This window comes from Nylanderia fulva, unplaced genomic scaffold (assembly GCF_048542155.1).
Source record: "Nylanderia fulva isolate GAGA-0341 unplaced genomic scaffold, ASM4854215v1 Scaffold48, whole genome shotgun sequence".
Classification (NCBI taxonomy): domain Eukaryota; kingdom Metazoa; phylum Arthropoda; class Insecta; order Hymenoptera; family Formicidae; genus Nylanderia; species Nylanderia fulva.
The window spans coordinates 171,227-194,143 of NW_028190565.1; the positions used below are offsets into that span (position 1 = coordinate 171,227).

A 22,917-nucleotide genomic window follows, 5' to 3' on the forward strand; every position below is an offset into this window, starting at 1 on the left:
AGTGTCTTTACGTAATTAATAATTGTTATATTATCGTATCAATCCGATCGCGATGAAAGTCGCGATGGCAGGCGGGAGATTGATTTCGTCGACCGCGGGCATCTCGCTGAATTTCACTTTCTTCCTCGCATTCTTGACGTGACGTCACAGCTTCGAGCTCGTCCCGCCAAAAGTTCGCGCGCGCGAGTTTACGAGGGCGGATCGCGAAAATTACTGGGCGCCTTCGCCGCGAAATTTCCGGAGTTTTTCGACGTTGTCGATCGTATTCTAAGTGGATAAATTAACGGAATTTTCGATCGTACTTTCGTGTCCTCGTATCGAAGTATATCATTCCGCGCCGAATTAATTTATAATTTGCGTAAAATTCGATTAGACTACGGTCGGAGCAACTATATGGTGATTATTTTATTTATTTTTATTACACTACTATTATTTTGTAATAATTTTATATTTCGAAAAATATATTTTTTAATTTTACTATATAATTCCATGTATTTTTATATTTGTAGTTTACAATTCATCTGCTGCTGACGCGCATCGAATCGGTGAGTTTCGTCATTTTTTATTTAAATTTTGAGTAATAATAAAACATGAATCTGCGTAAATTAAAATCCCCCCAAGATACATAATATTGTAAAGTCAAAATGGATGGACTTCTCATTCAATATATGCCCAAATGTGCAATATATATCCCATCGATAGTGGGAAGTGCGACAAATTCTACAAGTAAACTTCGCGCGACCGTAGCTCAAAAAAATAATATTCTCTCCAATTTTTTTTAAAATCGCATATCTTCGTATATTTTGAATAGAAATAGAATATGTTAAAAAAAAAAAAAATTATATCGTAAAAAATAACAGAATTAAATATTTTGTGTGCTTCCAACAATTAATTATTAAATCGAAATAATAATCGTGATCATACAGCAGAGGAGTCGCGATTTGTCATATGACATTGAGCAGCAAGTTCAAGGTTTCGCGATTATTCCCGGAATAGTTACGAGACTTTGTCCACGCGGAGCTGCGAGTCTCTTAATAATATACTTTATTGATGGTCTTGCGCTTTACTGCGAGACTCGTGTTGATCGCGTCGCGTTAAATAACCTCGCGAGTGTTTCCACTGTGGTGTTTCTAACCTCAAACATGGCCGACTCGGAGCAAGACCCGGGAGACCGGGTCGACGGCGATAACCAGAAAAACGACAAAATGTTCACCCTGAAAAAGTGGAACGCCGTGGCAATGTGGAGCTGGGACGTGGAATGCGACACTTGTGCCATTTGCAGAGTTCAAGTTATGGGTGAGTTTTGATTAATTCAAAGTCTCTCTAATTTACTTCTATTTTCGTTTTTCCCACGAAATTATACGTTTTCCCCGAGGAAAATGTTATGTATCAGTTGTAACGTTGTAATGAATTGTTACGTTGACATTTCGCACGATGACAATATTTGTGCCTGTTTATTGCAAAATGTTTGAAACTTGAGTGTCTCACATGCTGTTTTGGACCTTGTATCCATTTGTTTTTGATACAAAGCATGAATTTATATCATTTTATATATGTTTCGATACATATTTATCATTGATGACTTGTCATTGAGATACAAAGAGAATATTAGTGTATTTACACAGTTATTTACCACTCATGCGGCAATATTTATGATTTGAATTGCGCATGATTTTTAGGTGGATATTATTTTGTGTTGTCAGATCATAGTTAAGAGATTACTAATTATTTAAAAATATTGCATACAATTTACATCAGTAGAAAATTAAAATGAATTAAAATTAGGATTAAGAATCTGAAGATACTTTTTGTTTATTGCAAAATATTTGAAATTTGAATATCTCACATGCTGTTTTAGACTTTTAATCCATTTGCTTTCATTCGATACAAAGTATGACTTAATTTATATCATTTTATATATGTTTCAATACATATTTATCATTGACAACTAGTCATTGAGGTAGAAAGAGAATATTAGAATATTTAATGTCATTTACTACTCACACGACAATATTCATGGTTTGAATTGCGCATAATTTCTAGATGGATATTATTTTGTGTTAGATTATTATTAAGAAATTAATTATTTAAAAATTAAAATAAATTAAAATTAGGATTAAGAATCTGAAGTTGCTTTTTTTCATTAAAAAGATACTATAGTAGATAAAATAGTTTTGTATTTTCAACGATGCTGTCACATAGTATTACATTACTCATTGTCATTTACCACTCAAACGACAATATTCATGATTGCTTAGTCTAGATGGCTGTTCTTACATCATTATATATATATATAAATTATTAACAATTTTAAAATCTTGCATATATTTGACATCGATAGAAAATTAAAATAAATTAAAATGAAAATTAATCTGAAGATACTTTTTTCCTATTAAAGATACCAGTAGATAAAATACTATATAAAATAGCTTTGTATTCTTAACGATGATATTACATAGTATTATAGTATTTTCATATTTTATACTCTTATTAATATCTATATTTACTTATATTAAAATAATATTGCTTGAAATGTTAAAACATTATACAAAAAGAAAAGGGAAGGTGTATAAAGTAAAAGTGACAGTTTTACATAAACGTATTTATATATAGTTAATCTTAAAATTATATCATATAATAACTTACAAATTACGTGTAAACTTAACATGAGTATTAAATTATCAAAAATATTTCACCATCTTCATTGTGCTTTGGCAAATATCTTATAAATAAGCGGCAGAGAAATATCACCTACATATAGCAATATAGAAATATAAAGAGGAAATATGAGAAACTAAGAAGTACAGCGATTGATCATTGGTACAAAGAGGGGGAAGAAATATAATGTAACCGAATTTTTTGATATCAGGACAAGGCATCGCACACTTATTGCTTTATACAATATTAGACTGAGTCATACATTAAATCGCACAATAGGAATGATCTTTTGTTCGAACTTTTAAAATATAATTTCTCGTAGCATTCTGCATAAACAACACTTATTTTAACGTTATTTAACATGTGGACAAAAAAATTATTTTTAAAGTTTCACAAATTCTCTTTTACGCTCCTGTCTATAAACTAAATGAGATTCGCTGCTAATGGAATTTTTTGTCCTCGATTTGGACATGCACAGCTACAAGCACGCTTGCGATCACAAATTTAACGCTTCTTTAAGTCGTTAATTGTCGATTATGATATGCTGAAATTTTAATATTACGTGTCAAAACACACTGTGAGTGTACCCAGTCGAATTTAAAATACAAGATATACACACTGGATATAATTTCTAGAACGTTTTATAATTATAATTAATTATAATTGCAATTAATTGCAATTAATTATAATTACAATTAATTATTATAATTACAATTAAATTTACAATTAAAACTATTACTTATCGAACTATTTTATGCAGATAAAAATTTGAAAAAATTTTAAAAATTATCTGAATTTTTAAAATGTTCTTTAGAATAAAATTTTTCAAATGTCTCTTTTATACTTTGATTTCTGACTTCTAAAAATGTTTTGTCATGAAATCAGATATTTAATAGTAATACTTAAATTTTTTTAATTTAATGCTCTTGATTGACGTAATGCTTTAGCACGCGACTTGTTGAAAACATAATTCTCTCTTTATACAATTAAGCGATAAATTAATAATAAAAATATATATTAATAATTTAGACAATATATACAAATTCATTGCTATCGATATCCTTTATATAAAAATTCGCTAGCGAATTTTCTTCCGATTACATTATTTGACCGGGAACACTCGCTAAGTATCGAAGCGCAGTTTTACACCTCAACTTGGGAACATTGGCAAATTTCGACGGGTTTTACGTCCGTCTGAGGCTCACCTCTTACATTACACTATTTTACATAATTTCCTTAAGATCTTTATCACAACTACGATATTACGCTCTTCTACTTTTTCTTAATTCCTTGCTTTAGAGAATATAAAATATATATCTGCTTGTCTTATGATACATACGTACATTTACAATCCTATTCACACATTATTACAACGATCGGGCTCCGAGTATCATTCGTTTAATATAAAGATTACAATAATACATGATCATGGGCTGAGAATCACTCCGTTTTTTAGGTTCAACCTCTCTTCAATATTGATTAGCTTCAATCGTTCTTTGATTGTCTCTCCCTTTCTCCCTCTAAATATATATTTTATCTAATTTCGACGAAAGAAAGACACGCGTCGAGCCACGATTAAAGTTAACGATTTTCGTACACGGATACATAACATTACTATCTAATGGCGCAAAAAAGATCTCCTGTTATTTACAATCATTTTCAAGGGAGATGACGAGCGCGGAAAAAGACGCTCAGGAACGATTGGTTTTTGAAAATTTTGCGCGGGAATATTTAACCTTTACTTGAAGGACGTATAATACATATAAGTACAGATTATGCTTTTCGTAAAATTCAAAGTACACTTGGCATTTAATCCCCTCCCTGTAAAAAGGTGTCGCAGCTTCACGCGCGAACCGCGTTAAAGAAAAAAAACGCGAGATCCTATCTGACCGTATACAGCATAACATTAACCTGAGGTAGGTCCTTTAGGACTGTCGTAGTAATAAAAATTACAATTGCAACTACACACCTAGTCAACAGCTGATAGCCGCGCGTATCGCATGTCATTCATTTTTCTCGACGAGGAACATCCATTTACACCCCCACGAGAGATTTAAAGATTAATCATTCAATAATAGCCTGGAAATTTGTATCAAGACCGATAACCCTCGCTCTCATTTCTCGTACTTGGACTGAATAATGTATTGACACTATATTCCGATCACATATCTCAAATATATCTTAATCAATAGAATCTGAACGGAATCCATCAAAGTTGCGTTTTTTATGAGGCTAGATTGAAGAGGCAGATGAACGAAGTCGATCGTAAAAATTAATCACTTGGAAAATTCGTCGAAGAATTATTTTATACAACCGACTATCTTGATTTCTTCAAGCTCTTGAGAGATCTCTGCTAAAATTCTTCGCTCAGTTCGCCCTTCAACCCTTCCAAATAAAAGAGCCTTACGAAAAAAATGCTTCGTCCATCTGTGTTCCTGCACATTCGTTTTTCCTTCTATTTTTTCTTATCGACTATCTCTTCGCGTTTGCCCAAATTCGTCGCGATAGACAGACTTCGCAAGAACGAACCAAAAATCTCGAAAGTAAGAACAAAGTAAGAAGAGCCGAGAGGGAGAGAGCAGATACGTTCCCCTCTTAGCACGGAAGAGAAGAAGCGCATCTTCGAAAACCTAGGACTTCCCTTTAAGGGAAAGCGTAAATCCTTAGGAAGGACGTCGTAGGAAGTTCTTCTCGCTTCGACGAGCCCGCTCGTCTTCGACGGGACCAGCAGGCTTGTCTGCCGCGACCTTCGGACTTTCCGCGGCTAGCACGACATCGGCATCGGCTTCAAATTCGCCACCGAGCTCATTCTCCTGGTCTTTCCGGTGAACCTCTTCTCGATCTCCTCGAGCGACCTGCCTCGCGTTTCCGGCACGCAGATAATCACGAAGACGAAACCTACGGCGACGATGACGCCGAAGAGCCAGAAGGTACCGTGTGCTCCGATCAGTTCTATTACGTCCTCGAAGGTCTTCGTCACGATGAACGTGCACATCCAGTTGAAGCCGGTCGCGATGCTCGCGGCCGAGCCGCGGATCTTGGCGGGCAGGATTTCGCCCATCATCAACCAGGGTATTGGTCCCAAACCCAGGGAGAAACCCACTACGTATACGATCAGACTGACCAGCGGCAGCCAGCCAATGTTGGTCACGTCCACGCCCGATGACTTGGCGTAGAAGAAGCCACCGAGAGCGAAGAGAGTCACGGCCATCGAGACCGCGCTTATGTACATCAGCATCTTCCTGCCAAGCCTGTCGATCACCGCCGCCGCGACGAAGGTGGATATGAAGTTCACTATGCCGATGATTATGGTCGACAAGTTCTCGTCGATCGTGCTACCAGCGTCCTGAGAACAATCGTTTGTGCATACGTTACTCATTGAATTCTATATGTGTCTATATATATTTTTTTTTACAAAATTCAGAGATTTAGTACACTGGAAAAAAATTGTTACATTAACAAAAATTCTGTTTGAAATTAGACGAAACAGAATTACTGGTTGAATCTACCAGAATTCCTTTTAACGCGACAAATATCTTGCTTGCACAAACAACTGATTTGTTGTGCAAACAAGATGGTTGTAGCATTAAAAGGAATTCTGGTTGATTCAATTAGTAATTCTGTTTCGTTCATTTTTGAACAGAATTTTTGTTAATGCGACAAAGTTTTTTTTTCAGTCCAGCACTCTCAGGGTGTCTAGCGTTCAGGGAAATCTGGAAAACCAGGCATTATCAAGGAATTTTATAAATCTAGAATTGTCAGGGAAAAGTCAGGAAATTTTATTATTTATCTGGATTTTTTTCACATTATTCTACATTTATCTCAATAATTTGAAATTTTTTATTAAATAAAAACTTTTCCTTATTGATTAAAAATCGATTCTACAGCATGTTCGTTTATTTATATTTTCATTGTCGTTATTTTATTTCAATGTGTTTAATGGAGATGCAACTAAAAAATTTGATATAATATAAATGAAAAAAGTGATTATTTAAATATAATAGTTTATAGTGACATGTTTGATTATCGTAAAATTTTTGTTTTTTTAACTTCCGAACTTTTTCATTGTTGACTAAAATCTCAAGGATTTCATGATTTAACATTTAATTGATTTATCATATATATATATATATGCAAATTATATTTTTGCAAGAAATAATACTAAAAATTCAGAGAAAAATGAATTTCTGGTCTTATGGAAGATCTGAAAAAGTCAGGGAATTTTTTTCATTGAATCTGCTGGACAGCCTGACTCTCGTGCGATTAAAAAATATTACGCAGTTGAAAAGTTGTCGAGATATAAATAATATAACAGAGACATACCTTGAAAATCTGCACCGTGTAGAATATTACTGCATTGATGCCGGACATCTGTTGGAACAACATCATGCCGAGGGAGATGAGAAGCGGCTTGAGATTGTTTCTCTTCAATAATTCCGAGAATGTGCCCTGCGGAGAAGTTCGTTCGGTTTCGAGGTATTCTTGATGTACTTTCTCGATCATGGACAATTCCTCGGTTATATCCGCGTTCTTGCCGCGCAGCCATTGAAGGGATTTTCGCGACATCTTCGCTTTTCCCTTCGAGATGTACCATCTTGGTGTCTCCGGGATCATGAACATGAGTATCAAAAATGGTATCGGCATAGTCGCTCCTATTAGAGCCAGGTTTCTCCAATTCATATACATGCCCGCCATGAAGCATAGCAATATTCCTGCGTATCGAAATTTTTATAAGGTTTCCCATAAGGGTAATAATTTCTTTACAAAGTATGTCAAATATAACGCTGTTACGATCGAGTAGGTCGATTGAATTTCATGTTAATTTCTCTATTCAATTACTTTTTAGTTGACAAATAATATATATTCAATTTATAATATATAAATCATTTATATAATATATTTACATACATATATAATGTATTATATATTGTATAATTATTTTATATATTATGTATAAATATATTTAATATTTTTATATGTATAAATATATAATTTATACATAATAAATATTTACATATAAAAATATTAAATATATTTCATATTTATCGATATTATTTCTCTAATTAACACGTGTGAAATTGATACATTAATTTCTATACACATAAAAAATGAATTAACGAATGTTTAAATCGGTTAAGTGACACCTTTATATCCTAAGTCAACTTGAAAATTACATCATTAGCTGTTACTTACCGGTGTTACCGAAAGCGGTGGGCATCAAGCCGAGTGTACCGCGTACTTCCGGTTGTATCGTTTCACCCAAGTATACCGGTAGCGCCAAGGAACCGACGCCTACGCCGAATCCGCATAACGCTCGTCCAACCAATACCATCGAGACATTCTGAGCCATTGAGATTAAAATCCACGCTGTAACATATACGAATGTCATAATGTAATGAAAAAGAACTCTGTACAACAAATTTAAATAAGTTTATACGTTGAATTGAGGAAGTTCTCGTTTTACAATATTATCTTGTTTACATATATTAGCTCGCGTTCACTGTATCTATATTATAAAATTCGGTAATCTTACCTCCGATAAACGGAAACGCCGTGGCCGTAATTGTGTTTCTCCTTCCGATGTATTCGATAAGGGGTCCACCGGCGATGCCACCGAAAAGCGCGCTTAGCGGCATAATTGATCCAATCCACATACTCTGCAATACATTGAATTTGAAATTCAATATATCTTTTGTAAAAGTTTTTTTTTTTCATTTATTTATCCCTTTATTTTTTGCAATTAAAAAAATTTTTTTTAATTGTCTTAATTTTTTTTAGATTTTGTCAATAAGCCATTATTTTTTAATTCAAGTAAATATCAAACTAGAATAAATGTAAATAATTATTAATAATATTCTATAATTTATATCTATATCTATATTAATCTATAATAAAATTAGAATCTTTTGTAAAAGTTTATTTTTTTTTATTTATTTATCCCTTTATTTTTTTACAATTAAAAAAATTTTTTTAATTGTCTTAATTTTTTTTAGATTTTTTGTCAATAAGCCATTATTTTTTAATTCAAGTAAATATCAAACTAGAATAAATGTAAATAATTAATAATAATATTCTATAATTTATATCTATATCTATATTAATCTATAATAAAATTAGAATCTGTTTTGAACGTAAAATATTTTGCACATCATGTATAATAATTGTCGAAATATATTCACAATTACATGCATAGAGAAAAGCAAGTCCAAAACTTCTGAGAAAGGTCGATTGTACATGTCATATATGCTGCAGATATCGTGGTGATCTTGGTTTAAATTCATCTTTCAAATTACAATCGCGTACGCTGGAATGTAATCCTGACATAGTTTTGTTCGTCGCAGGTCCTTGGAATATAAATAAGGTCGAGAAGCCGGATAATATTCAAGGAAAAGAATCGCGAAGGGCGAACGACGATTATTTTGGTTGCTTATTCGGACGGTTGTGTGCGCCGTGCGTTTTAATTAAATTTTATTCCGCGCAACACGCGCAGAGAAAACGAATTACGAAATCTCTGCCTCGTGCTTGATTAGATCGTTAAATGCAGAGTAATTGATGCAATAATTGCTAGGACAAAATAATTGGTGATTTTAATAAAACATTTTTTCTTCAAGCATAATTGATGAGAGTGTCTTGTATATGTTTGAATTATTGAGTTGAAATTTATATAATAATGCTATAGATACATGCAGAAATATTATTTTTTATGTTTTTACAAAATGTTTTTCGCTATCTTCCTTCCTCAATATAGACTTATAGATAATATAAATTTTTCTTTACTTTATCGAGAGACCGTCATTAATCGCATAAATTTTGAATTGACAACTAAATTTTAAATAAATAAATTTTTAATATTTATAAATGTATAAAAATATAATTTATAAATATTTATTTATAAATTATATTTATAATATATTTATAATAAATATATATAGTATATTAAATGTACGTAGTACAGTATACGACTAAATAATTTTCAATTATCGGAGTGCATAGAATATTCTGCATAAAGAATGCATTAATTAAAATACTTAAACTGAAAATAATCTGAACACAAACATAGGATATATCTTTCCCGACAAAATGATCTCAATATATTGTTTGAGGGGATAAAAAATCGTCTTACAAAAATGTTTCGTTTCTACTTGAATCTTCAAGTATGTAAGCGAGCATCGATATATATATATATATATATATATATATATATGCATCTTCTGCATCGCGACTCGGCTTGAATGCGCCTTTCAAGCACGCGGAAGCGCATTGTTCACGCTCGCTTATATGTGTATCTTGAATGAATTTCCGGCGTGAAACGTCACGAAGCCGCCTTACAAAGTAGCCAATCGCTTTCGCGATCATTAGGGCATATCGGTTCCATAACCAATACCGGTCGTAATCGGGTCATCGTGCCCCTGACCTCGTGCCGATGACGCACTCGAGAGGTTAAACCTTTCAATTATCCATTGACCCTTCGAATGTGACGAAGGCCGTACCTTTTCAATCGTTCGCGGAGAGATCGCGATATAATTGATAACGTGACGTATTACGCCGCTTTAATCACACGTTCGCGTCATTCTTTGGTCACTTCTACTTTGCACCCGATGTCAATACAATGTGTCGCCCATAAACAATTCCTTTAATCTTTTTTCCTCAACATCGTAATCGAAATCTAATCAAACAATTTGCAATATGAAATACGACACATTATATGACACTTTGAGATACATAGTATTTGTGCAATATTTGTGATGTAAAGGAAGACGATGTTAACGTGCATATATCTTTGATTGATAGCTTTTTCAATATGGATAGAATAGAATAAAATTTATAGAAATAGAAAATATCGTTATATAAATCGATACAAGTGAATATTAAATTTAAATATGCATAGTAAAGATTAAATTTTGAAAAAAAATGCCTCGCAGATTTTAGTTTTAAAATTCCACAAGATACGGGAATCGCGAACACATGCTATCGTTTCTTTTATTAAATAAATCCGCGTACAATCGACAGTGGATGTTCAAACAAACGTGCTTGAAATCTGGTAACCGTACTCGATTCGAATTCTTGTGCCAGAGCATCCGAGACACGATGATACATTTTATCCCATCACGTAAAGAATGTTCGCTCAAAGATACATATACATAACACGTCTTCGTAGACTCGAAATCCTCAAGAGATTACGCGAACGCGCAGGATGCGTGATTGATAAACGCGCGATAATTTTTTGCGACATGGATTTTCATCTGGATCGATCTCGAAATATCTCGTACTCACCATATGTTTAGTAACCTCGAAGTCCGTCGTGCTATTGTCGCGCATAGATACCAGCGCCGGTGATGTATACGAACTCGCAAAACCGATCTGCATAGAACCCAGTGATACCGATAACGCAGCCAATACCTGAAAATAAATATGTCATTCAAAATTATGAATTACGATCAAACGTGAAATTTCACTCTTTAGATATGTATTTTTTTTATACGTTGCAATTGGGGATCATCAAATTCAACAAATTCAGTTGATGTGATAAGGCAAACTGTCAAAAATAGATGTCGGAATAAATCCAGTTCTGTTAGATATCACAAGAAATCTTGATCTAATTTTATATTTACAGGAAATGTTCCGAAATTCGTGAATTAAAATTTGACAGCAAGAAAGGTCCATAAAAAACAAATTAAAAATTATTTACCATTTTTCCTTCCAAATAATAGTTTTTGAGATAAAAAGATTTTAACGAGTTTTCAATTGCCTCATTACAGATTATGATTAAACAGACGCCTGTCCGTGAATTACACGTCGATAGTGTTAACGACCATTTAATCGTAATATAATTAAGCAGTTTTATACATTTTTATCTCAAAAATTACTGTTTGGAATGAAAAATGACAAATACTTTTTTTCAAAAACTTTCTTGCTATGGTATTTTGATTCGCGCGAATGTTGGGACACTGTATTATATACATATAATTATTATATTATAATTAATATATATAACTTTTTATATACAGTTAATTATATATAATATATATATATTTTTTTTTATACTATTCTATATTTATTTTGTATATATACAAATACACATGAATTATATACAGCATTATTTGATGAATATATTGTGTTGTGTGCTGTCTCTGTTCATTGAGAATCTATTTGAGACGTCTGAGAATCGAGATCGGACGCAATAATTTAATTGATATTCGATCAATTGTACGATTTGCGTCATTGAAGCCGCACCAAAAAATGTTTTCGGATCATGAAAAATATCATCTTACTCTCTCTCTTTCACAGTTCTTATAACTAATTGATCTTTATTTGGAATATTGTTCTTTAGTTGGATTATTTGTGCAATATAAAATTTCAAATAAAAATATTTAGTAAAATGCAGTAAAATAATATATTAAATAAAATTAAAATATTGTGAATAATTTTTTTTTTATCGATTTCGTAATTTCCGAGAAAAATGATTTTAAAAACATGAAAGACGATTTATAGTGGCTGGTATCACATAATGAGTAAATTGTTATATAAACAAGTCCTATAAGGTTAGACATAATACGTTTAATTAGTGCAACAACCTACACACACACACATACACTATTTCGATATGGAAAATAATTTTTCTTAAAAATCACAAGCAAGTAGTCGAAATAATTATACATATATTTTTTATTAATTTTCACACAACGAAAAATGTGTACACACACATCTACATTTTTACCCAATCGTAGTATTAGATCAACGATTTATAATTTTATCGCACGATCCTCTCTGCAAACGAAGTAATTTTCAATCTATTTATATTTTTCGGAGTAAATATATATTTTCGTCTGAATTTTTAAAATATTCAAAAAAATTGGAAAAAATACTTTAGAAAATCTCGAAAATCTTTAAATAGAATTGAAATGAATAATCTCGATGTAATCGGTTTTGTTACCTGAGTAAACGTGCATTTCGCTACCGGCGCGCTTTCCGGTATCTCGATGTTTACATGGGTGTCCGCTCGCAGGAGGAGCTTCATGATCGCGGAATAGATCGAAGATCAAGGCAACGAAGGAGACCTATTGAAAAACCGTTTACACATATCCGATCGAAAACTTGATTATTTTTATCTCGATCGACGAGATCCGACCCTGTATCGCGATTCTGTAACCTTTAACCGCGGTGTCTCATGAATATCATCGTTATAAAAGTTACAGAATCGTAATACTATTTTTTACGCAAAACAACCGATAACGATTCTCTCTAATTATGACGCGAAAATGATTGCAAAAATTTTTAAATTATTTATCTCGTCGTCGAAATTTTCATTTTCGATCGGAATCTGTAGATAGGAAGCCGCGACGATTTTAACAAACGCGTGGAAAAAAAATCGACCGATCCTTCCGCAGGATCGGCCGATTTTCAGGATGAGAGACGAGAAGTTTACTTTCGATTCTCCCGATATATCGATCCGACTTAATCCGAACGACCCGGGGTATCGATCACTGACGCGACAATGCAAGTTTTTTTCGATGTCACGATATAATATAAGCTATTGACACTCGTAAACCGATCCGCCGGGTCGGTTTCCGTCTTATATAGGGAACGATGCTGGGGGGTCTATCCCTTCCCTTTGCGATTCGTCTCCTTCATAGAACGCTATACTACTCCATAATATAATGATCGTATCAACTTTGTGTCTTTGAAGCGGTACGTGGCTTCAATTTTAAATAGATAAGGAAAGGGCCATCAGATGTTTATGACATTTTGTCTAATTATATAGTAATTTTGTAAGAAAAACAGTAAACACACGCACTTCGTTCAATAAAAATATGGTAAAAAAAGTGTATTTTTCTATTTTTTATATATGAGATAACTAATTCTATATAAAGATGATTAAAATATAATACAATAGTTATAAGATAATTAATAAAATATTTCGTGAATCACGAAAAGAGATAACATATGTATATATAATATTATATTTATATTTACAAAGTTGATCTACGTATAATTTTGGGAAATTTACATAAATTTATTTTAAATGTTTAAAATAAAAGCAATAAATACTACTCGGAAATTTTGACGGATTGCAAGAATATCAAAATATTATATACGAATTCTTTAATTCAATCTAAAATTTAGAATATGTAATTATAATACGGTATATAATTATCGTTTAATCAAGAGATGCACGAGTTCTAACGTGCTTACACAAAATTTCTAGAAACATAAGTTTTTGGAGATATACAATAAATGATTTTTTTTTAATTTTCCATATTCTGCGGATAAATATCGAGCACCTAAAAATTATTTCTTACGCCGTTTTATGCTGATACGCAATTGCCTCATTAAGTCTTTGTAAAAGAACCGGATGCAACGATATACTATAACCATACGTGCCTTAAATATCTAATAAGAATGCAGTTGCTTACGTGTTTGTTAATAAAAAGATAATTTCTTACATAAATGTTTCACGGCGTAGGACATTATTTTATTGGAATAATTTTTTTATCATTACTTCAACTTTTTTTCTCAGAAAGACGTGATATAAAATTTGATTTTTATCAAGTACAAATAATTTAAAGAGATAAAAAAATATTTCTGCAGAAATTGACTGAAAATAAATAAAAAAAACTCTCTAACGACTAAATATGTATTATAATTGAATCAAATATATAACAGCTGCTGGTTAAAAAAATTATTATGTAATGGAGTTTAATGGAATCTAAGAGCTTTGATTATACATTATACATATATTATCTTAGAAAAATCAAGACAATTCTTATTTTATCTTTTCGTGATTCACGAAATATTTTATTAGTTATCTTATATATAAAAAATAAGAAAATATTTTTTTTATCATATTTTTTTAAATGGAATCTAAGAGCTTTGATTATACATTATGATAGACGTTAATTTTTTTATTGTGGCGATATCTTTAATGTATGAAATCTCTATTTCATTTATCTAAGCACATCATTGATATAGATTGAAATTTACGTTCGCGTAAATTTCAATGTGATAATTCGATAATAATGCAATTGAGAAATTCTGGCGCCGCCCATGGAGACGCCGACCATGAATGTCACACGCAACACATAAGAAAAATAGTCTTTAGTTATTGCGTTATGCAAGATCGTGCAATATTGTATGTAGGGCTGCGTCTGCTCTCCATTTATGTCTTTTGTTCTCGCGTGCGATTGTTCTTGTTTCGCCGTGTTCACGTAATAATACACGCGCAGATCCGCAGGCGCACATTGATAGGGCAAATTTATTTAATATGACAAGTTGTTTTCGTTCGCAAATGTCTTGATACTCTTGTTGTTATTTCGGAATTTATTCTTTTTATTATAAGAATTATTTATGAATATTTTTTATTTCAATATTCATCAGAATTATTTATGAATATTTTCTTGAAAAGGCATCCTATTTTTTGAAATAATATGTTATATTAATTTTTGTTTAATACAAAATTATTCAACGAAATTTATTTAATATGACAAGTTGTTTTCGTTCGCAAATGTCTTGATACTCTTGTTGTTATTTCGGAATTTATTCTTTTTATTATAAGAATTATTTATGAATATTTTTTATTTCAATATTTATCAGAATTATTTATGAATATTTTCTTGAAAAGGCATTCTATTTTTTGAAATAATATGTTATATTAATTTTTGTTTAATACAAAATTATTCAACGAAATTTTAAATGCAATTTCAGTAGTAAATGAATAAGATGTTGTATAATATGATATTTTTTATTTACTTATTTAAGCATTATTTATTATATAAAAAGTGATTTCAAGAATTCAAATAATTTAATATTATTTTTTTCAGTTTAAATAGTAATTGTGAAAATTTTGCTTATTACAATTTATTGAAATAAAAGGAGACGATATATTCCATAGTGAATTTCGCATATATATGTTTATTTTTAATTGATTAAAATTCTCGGAGTTTTTTAAATTAGAATTTTAGACGAAGATTATTATAATTATAGATAGTATAGTGTATTAATATATCGCAATATAATGCGAGTTTCATAAAACGAATCGATGTCGCATCTGGCGGACTGCGCGTATGGTTATACTACTTGTAGGACTCGTGCATCCTTAAGTACGCATCGTTTAGCATTTTACTCTCGAAATTACCGAAAGGTAAAAGGAAGATGAAGAAGTTTTTTAAGTAAACGTGAATATAAAGTTAAATCGCGTTGATTGTATAAAAGAAATAAATACGTGAATTATTAATTTCTCGATTGCATGCATAGATAATCATGATATACAAAGAACGTGTAAAATTCTATCATAATTAACTAGTATCATAATTCTATTATAATTAACTAGTTGCATAACTTGAGATTATTTATTATAAGAATTATTAATGAATATTTTTTATTTCAATATTCATCAAAATTATTTATGAATATTTTCTTGAAAAGACATCCTGTTTTTTTGAAATAATATGTTATATTAATTTTTGTTTAATACAAAATTATTCAACGAAATTTTAAATACAATTTTAAATGCAATTTCAGTAGTAAATGAATAAGATGTATATAATATGAAACCATATAATTTTTATAATATAAATTAAATCGATAAAATTCTTTCGATTTATAACTTTTTAAAGTTAGAATTAGATATAGATATAAATCGAATTTTATTTACTTTTTGTGTGTGTGTGTATTTTTATTTATTCTACGTATCGTTTCAATGTCAGATAAATAATAAAAGAATATCAAAGCTTTTTAAGCGATATTGAAAACAATAGTCGGTTTAGTTTTCGGATATATCAAGACTTTTTAGTTAAAAATTAATAGCAAATAAATATATTATCGAGGTAATCAAAATAATTATCTTACAAATCAAATGATTCATGTAATTCGCCATTTTTTATTTCTTTTTCGAGTATCCCAATTAAAGTTTTTCATATCGATAATATTCTGTACCTTCTCAATTGAATATCATATTTCAAAGCAGAAAGAGAGAGAGATAATTTATTATTCAACCACATGATTTTACCATCAATTTACTAATAAGATAATCAAAGATATCCGCTCCTTTGAAATAATGGAGAAATTCCAAATAAAAACTGCTGTGCAGAAAAATAAAACAACTTACCTGAGTGGCGAATCGCATAGAGGATCGCTGCTTGGGGCTCTTCTTGTATTCCATGGAAGGTAATCGGATCACCTCCTGCACGTCCTTCGGTGGTTTAACGATCTCTTGGGAGTCCATGAGGATCTTGACGTCTGGACTTTGCTCGCTCGGTAGCAACGGATCGAGCTGCTTGTAATCGACGTCCTGATTCTTATCGAGTGGATTGTAGATCCTCGACCTGCTTAGGGTCTTCTGATGATTGTTCCTTAGATTCTCGGCATAATAATGATTTGTACTTGACGTTTTGCCGGTATCGCCGGTGTACTTCTTCTCGGCGATGAGGGCGGTTTGGCTGTTGAAGGGGCTGGCGTTTGTCACGAGGGTTGTGTTGGATGAACAGTCCAGGGCGGATCCAGAACTGGACGGTGTAGGTCTGATGACCGGGGACACTCTTGTGCTGTATTTGGGTAGAACGCTGCGCTCCTGCAACCAGAGTTATCGGCCTTTAATTATTTTTCTCAACGAGACATTCAAAGAATCTCTCGCTTCGATTTTTTAAATTGACAGAATTATCCAAAGTATCGTATTCACAATTGAAAGAAAAACCTAACGGTGCAGAGGTGCAAATCCAGCTAACTGCGATGAAAATCGTGATTATTTTTGTGAAATAATTGTAAAAATAAATTTATAAAAATTGATCGCGATCGGGAGCGCAATTTTAGACTTGTTTATTTTCGAAGTTGTTAGGAAATATGGTATATTTGAAAAATAGTTTTTGTAAAGATGGAAAGAACATGCGGGTTAGAACCAGAAAGATGCGGAAGAAAGGGGTCGAACTGGACGCAACTGGTCTTGAACTGTTTGCTCCTCTTTGCGATAAGATCCCATGTGCATAATAAACAGCACTGACAAAGAGATAAACAAAGAATACCGCGCGTTGTAAAAAATAATTATAGAAAATTGAAAAATATATCATTCAAATTACTTTGACCAAAAACGCACATTTTTTTTTTTTTTTTTACGAAATTTTATATTAGGAGATTTCCTTTTTTCAAATATATTACTTACATTTTTAAATATTAAATTTGACAAGGATTTTAAGAATTTTTTAATAAAATCTAATATTAAAGATTTGCTGGCTCGCGTTAAAGAATTGTATTTTCGAGCTTCTAAGGAATTTCATTTTCCTCGACACATTGATACTTCTCACAGAAATATATCACTTGGAAATTTTCAAAATCACTGGTTATTTTCGCGAGAGAGAGAGAAAGATTCCATCGTGCTTTAAGGACGAGGTCCATGAAAGGATCAGCGGAAGGAGTCGTTTGATCGAACTTTGATGAAAACCGTACACTTAAAAAAAAGTTACCACGAGAATCACGAGAGAAAGACGCGAAAAACGAAGGTAAATGAGGCGAGGAAAATCGCGTTACCTATCGCTAAGGAACGTCCGTTTGTTTGCTTCTTCGCTGTTCACTCAAAGGGATGAAACAAAGTTGGACTATTTATACCGTTTTTGATTATCGGGAATTGCGTTAGAGAGGGAGCTAAATCTTACGCGAGAGGAAGAAAAACAGAGGGCGATTAACGCGCTTGTAAACAGACGGAGCGAGAAGGAAGAAAAGAACGTTATAACGATTATATATTGTATATGAGTGTGTGTTGTGTATCAAATGAACCAATGACGAAAAGCGAGTGACACAGCGAGCAGTGTGATGTTCACCCGGAGATTAGATGACTTTTTACCCCTGAGAACTGATAACCCGTCTTGAACTTAAGCTGGCCATGCTGCTTTCGCAAATGTGTTGTCTCTCCTTCGAGTATTACGTGTCGAGAAAAGGCCGTCCGAAATAATCAATGCTTTCAGATAATGAACGATCAATCGAATCGCCGGAGATGAACTTTTATGCGCGAACTTTTTTTTCGCGAAAAATATCAGTCTCGATTTTTCTATTCTGCACACAATTGGTTTTTTCATCTTTCTCTCTCTATTTTTCTATATGTTCGTCTCTTTCTAATAACGTTCTAATATATAGTATTTATTTTTCTAACATAAAGATTATCTTCAATGCAGGTGAAAGTGAATTCTATCGATTTAACGAGAATAAAGTTTGAAGTCACGATGTCGTCTCTTATTTACGAAAGCGACTTAAATTTGATTCATATAACTTCCATACATTTTTTAAAGGATTTTCTTAGTCTTCGATCATAGAAAAGGAAAATTTCTTTACTTATAATTTTCTTTTAAAAAAATTTTGTTCGTTTCTTCTACTCCATAATAATTTTAATACTCGAGTTTAAACTGCAATGTTCAATTTTCAGTGCAATTTTATTCGCGACAATGCATTGTAAATTAATAATCAGTGCGTTAGGAAGATATACTTTAACTATAAGCTTTCGTTTCTGTTTATTCTATTTTATTTCACGGCGCTTAATTATTATCGTTCATGTGTTGCATAGAACAAAGCGATCGGAGAAATATAAAAACTGAACTGTTTTTTATTCAGTCACTTGAATCATATAATAAATTATCGCGACGCGGTGCTTTTTATCGGAGACTGGTTGGCGTAACCATTGTGTCGAAAAATCGTCTGTTTATCCCGTCTTTTATCACGTGTCTCCTACATGCGAGGTAAAGTTCATGCACGATGTTACGATATGGTCTCTGACGTCTTGGGGAGAAAACTCGGACGTTTGACGTAATTTATGCCAGTTTGTTCCTGTTACGCGCTGACTTGTGTTCCGATCCTTTGCGCTGGGAGAAAAAATTTTGACATACTTATTTATCGAAATACGAAAAATCACAACGAATCTTATCGCCCGTTTTAATTACGTAATATGCCGATAATTCGCGATGCTGTAGAATCTTCTTAGTTAGACTCGAGACGATGATGAGCTTTTGTGTGATAAGTGGACGACATTTCTGACATAAACCAATTGAGATAATGAAATTGTCATGTTTAGTGAGAGATATCTGACGGTTTTATGAAGATGTTTAGTCCTTAAAAAAAATTATATAAATATGTGTCGCTACTTAAACATGAAAAAATTGATAACTTGTTCAGTAGAATACTTCGATAATTCTTCTCTCTTTTGAGACGAAGAAGAAAAGATAAGAAATATCTGAAGATTGGTAGTTTTTGTATAATCTAATTATTACGTGATGATTTAATTGAACGTTGTGTTCCTGGGGAATTATTTTCGACGCGGAAGTACAGTTCTTCGACCTAATCGATCATCAGACATAACCATTCCTTGAAAGACTTTCGCTTTTGTAACGATGGAAATATCCAAGACGACTTCCGCGTTTATCTGGAATTTCTGTCTTTTTTCTATTTGCATCAAAGGTCATTTTTATCATGACAATAATGATAAAGTGCGCATACGAACAATTAAAAATCTATTTTTTTTTTAATATTAGATAACGTATATAATGCTATTAAGCCCATTAAATCTACTCAAATTAATGTCAGGAAAGAATTATACGCTATTACTTAATAAAAGTATTTAGTATAATCTGTGAAATTGCTGTGAATATTTTTAAATAAATAAATAAATAAAACAATTTAAACAATATAAACAATTTAAATAAATAACAATATATGTATAATAATACATATAATATAAATAAGTTTTCTAAAGCACGCACGTTTTAACAGCCTATGCTCTACACGTATTTTTAATCGCGATTAATCGATTAAACGATAATAACAAGGTTCTGATTTTTAACGTTGTTGATCAAGGGATAATTCCTGTTTTCGCATCAAATATTGGCTAAGATTTTACGCGATCATGATTTTGCAGTTTAATATAAACTTTCGGATCGATTAATACATTTCTTAGGAAAAATGCTTTTAAGAAATGTGCATCACAAATAATGTATTGCATTAGAAAAAGAGAATTATTTTTGCGGAAATTAAAATTGAGGCATTATCATGAAATTATTTAACATTATCAATTAGTCATTCATAGTTTATCAGTTAAATGTCCATTATATTATAGTTCTAATACATGTAAAGCCTTAATCTAATTCTTTCTAATTCGATTATACGTCAACAGAAATTATCTATAATTGTTTATATATTGGATTCATTCATTTATTTCTACGGAAGGTCTAATGGAAGTTTTGCGAAGGAGAGAGAGATTCCATGTAATGTTATTGTAATTTTATATTTTCAGAAAACGAGTTGAAAAATTCTCGTTTTTCTAGATAAGTCAATAAATAATTATGACTTATTGATATCATTTTTTAAAATAACGTTCTTAAGATTTTCTATTTTATCTTTTTTGTTCAAATCAAAGGAAAAATTAAAAGAATAATGAGAAAAAAAATAATATGTAACTTATTATATTTATACAGTGAAAAAAATTTATTAATTTGACTAAACCTTTCTCTCAACTAAATATTATTTTGTTAATTGGACATATAAAAATATTTAAATTAAATTAAATGCTAATATATATTCAATTAACAAAATAGTAATCTAGTTGAAGGATTTAGTCAAGTTAACAAATTTGTTTTAAATGTAAAATATATATAATATATATAATATACTTTTTAATACGCGTACACGAAGAGAAAAAGTTAGCTTCAATTTGCTACCCGTGTCCATCAGATTCACTTTTCTAGCTACCAATAAAAATAATGTAATTTGTCCCGATCGTGTAATTCCATCATGTAATTCTCGTCACGCGATCGAGCGACTGATTCGGGTTACAAACAGGAGGAACGAATTTCGCAATACATTGAAATGTATTGTTACGTCGCACATGTACGTAATTGAATCGCGAGCATGGTAATTGAAATGCAAAAATTGATGACCAGCAGATCACAAATTCCGAATCAGTGGAAACAAACGCGTATTTTTTAGATTTATTATATATTGTGTTTGCAAATATGTATTTGCTCCATTTCTGACGAATTGATGTTTTTGTAACAAAAATTTTATTATTCTGATTCCTACAACACGTTTTGAAACTCTATAAACATATATTATATTACATTCAGTTTTCACATTTATATTTCTCTATTTGGCGAATTAAAAATTAAATTAATAATACCGGAAATAATTCCATCAACACATATACACACGCAATTGAAAAATTTCTTCTATCGGACATTTACATGCAGTAGATGAAAAATTGTTCAGGCAACACGAACATTCTTAGCACACGTGTTGAACAGGAGTCTATAAACTAGATGATATCTTTGAAATTTTGTTTAGACGTCTCTCTGAATAATGTGCTACATTATCAAGTTCAATGTCAGAGATTTTTCTGCATATAAATTACGGCGGAAAATTTTCCTCGGTTTCAATAACCTTGAAAGCGAATTTTCAACCGCGTTATGCAAGTCTCGGAGTGCTTGCGAAGTTAGATCATTTTCTAAATGACATTTCTTTCTAAATCAGTTGCGCGGCCCACGCGAAATATTCTTAGTGCTTCTCAATGTGGAGCCTCTCGTCCAAATGATGCTATTTTTGCTGTGCGTGGATGCCTGCCAAGGAGTAGTACATTTTCGTCTTATGTTAGTGGATGCTTCGTCATTTTGTTCTCGGGGTGTTCACGAATGTGCATTCTTCTCCTCGGTGCAGAATAATGTTGAGCGATCTTCGCGCCTCTTATCAGGACTCGTAATATAAGATTTATCGGAGAATAATAGCACTTACGATTAATTGCGACAATAATATTCGCGGTGACAGCGTTATTCAAAAATGGAAATTATTAAAAAATCACATTATATGTGTATATTATAAAATCACACGAATTTATAATTTACATGTAATTTTTTATCATAAAATTTGTTAAAAGCTGATAATTCTATTATTAGGGAATATTATATTAATTCTAACTCGATTAGCACCGCCGCGATTTTATAGATAATTTTATTGGAATCAATTTTGATTTTGGAAATAAAAAAATGTCTATTGGCTATGAACAGATTACGATCAAAGTTATACTAAACTTTTAAAATAAATTCTTAAAATGATATTTTTTTATAGAAGATAAAATTGGTAGTGACAACTGTGCATATTATCGGAGCAAAATTGCGTTAAAAAGTGCTGGTGCGAATGCTTATTTAAAAATTATGTACATATAAAGCTAGACGAGATTTATGCATATATTACAATATGTATAAACCTAATGAAATATGTATATATATGTACATACATTTG

General features: G+C 31.6%; 2 protein-coding genes across 3 annotated transcripts in view; one reads left to right on the forward strand and one right to left on the reverse strand.

Annotated features, from left to right (window-relative positions):
• The first annotated feature begins 908 nt into the window (after positions 1-908).
• The window catches only part of LOC114938746 (Regulator of cullins 2), a 52,705-nt gene continuing 30,696 nt past the window's right edge, over positions 909-22,917 (forward strand). Inside the window, exon 1 of the mRNA XM_029312810.2 lies at positions 909-1,296. Coding sequence (XP_029168643.1) covers positions 1,143-1,296 — 154 coding nt within the window. The 5' untranslated portion in view covers positions 909-1,142. The remainder of the gene's footprint in view (positions 1,297-22,917) is intronic.
• The window catches only part of Tret1 (trehalose transporter 1), a 29,845-nt gene continuing 9,087 nt past the window's right edge, over positions 2,160-22,917 (reverse strand). For both annotated transcript variants that reach the window (XM_029312808.2, XM_029312807.2), the window contains exons 2-7: positions 16,763-17,224; positions 10,933-11,058; positions 8,192-8,315; positions 7,852-8,025; positions 6,982-7,370; positions 2,160-6,004 (exon numbers count right to left, since the gene is read on the reverse strand). In XM_029312808.2, the coding sequence (XP_029168641.1) occupies positions 5,423-6,004; positions 6,982-7,370; positions 7,852-8,025; positions 8,192-8,315; positions 10,933-11,058; positions 16,763-17,224 (1,857 nt within the window). In that variant the 3' untranslated portion in view covers positions 2,160-5,422. The remainder of the gene's footprint in view (positions 6,005-6,981; positions 7,371-7,851; positions 8,026-8,191; positions 8,316-10,932; positions 11,059-16,762; positions 17,225-22,917) is intronic.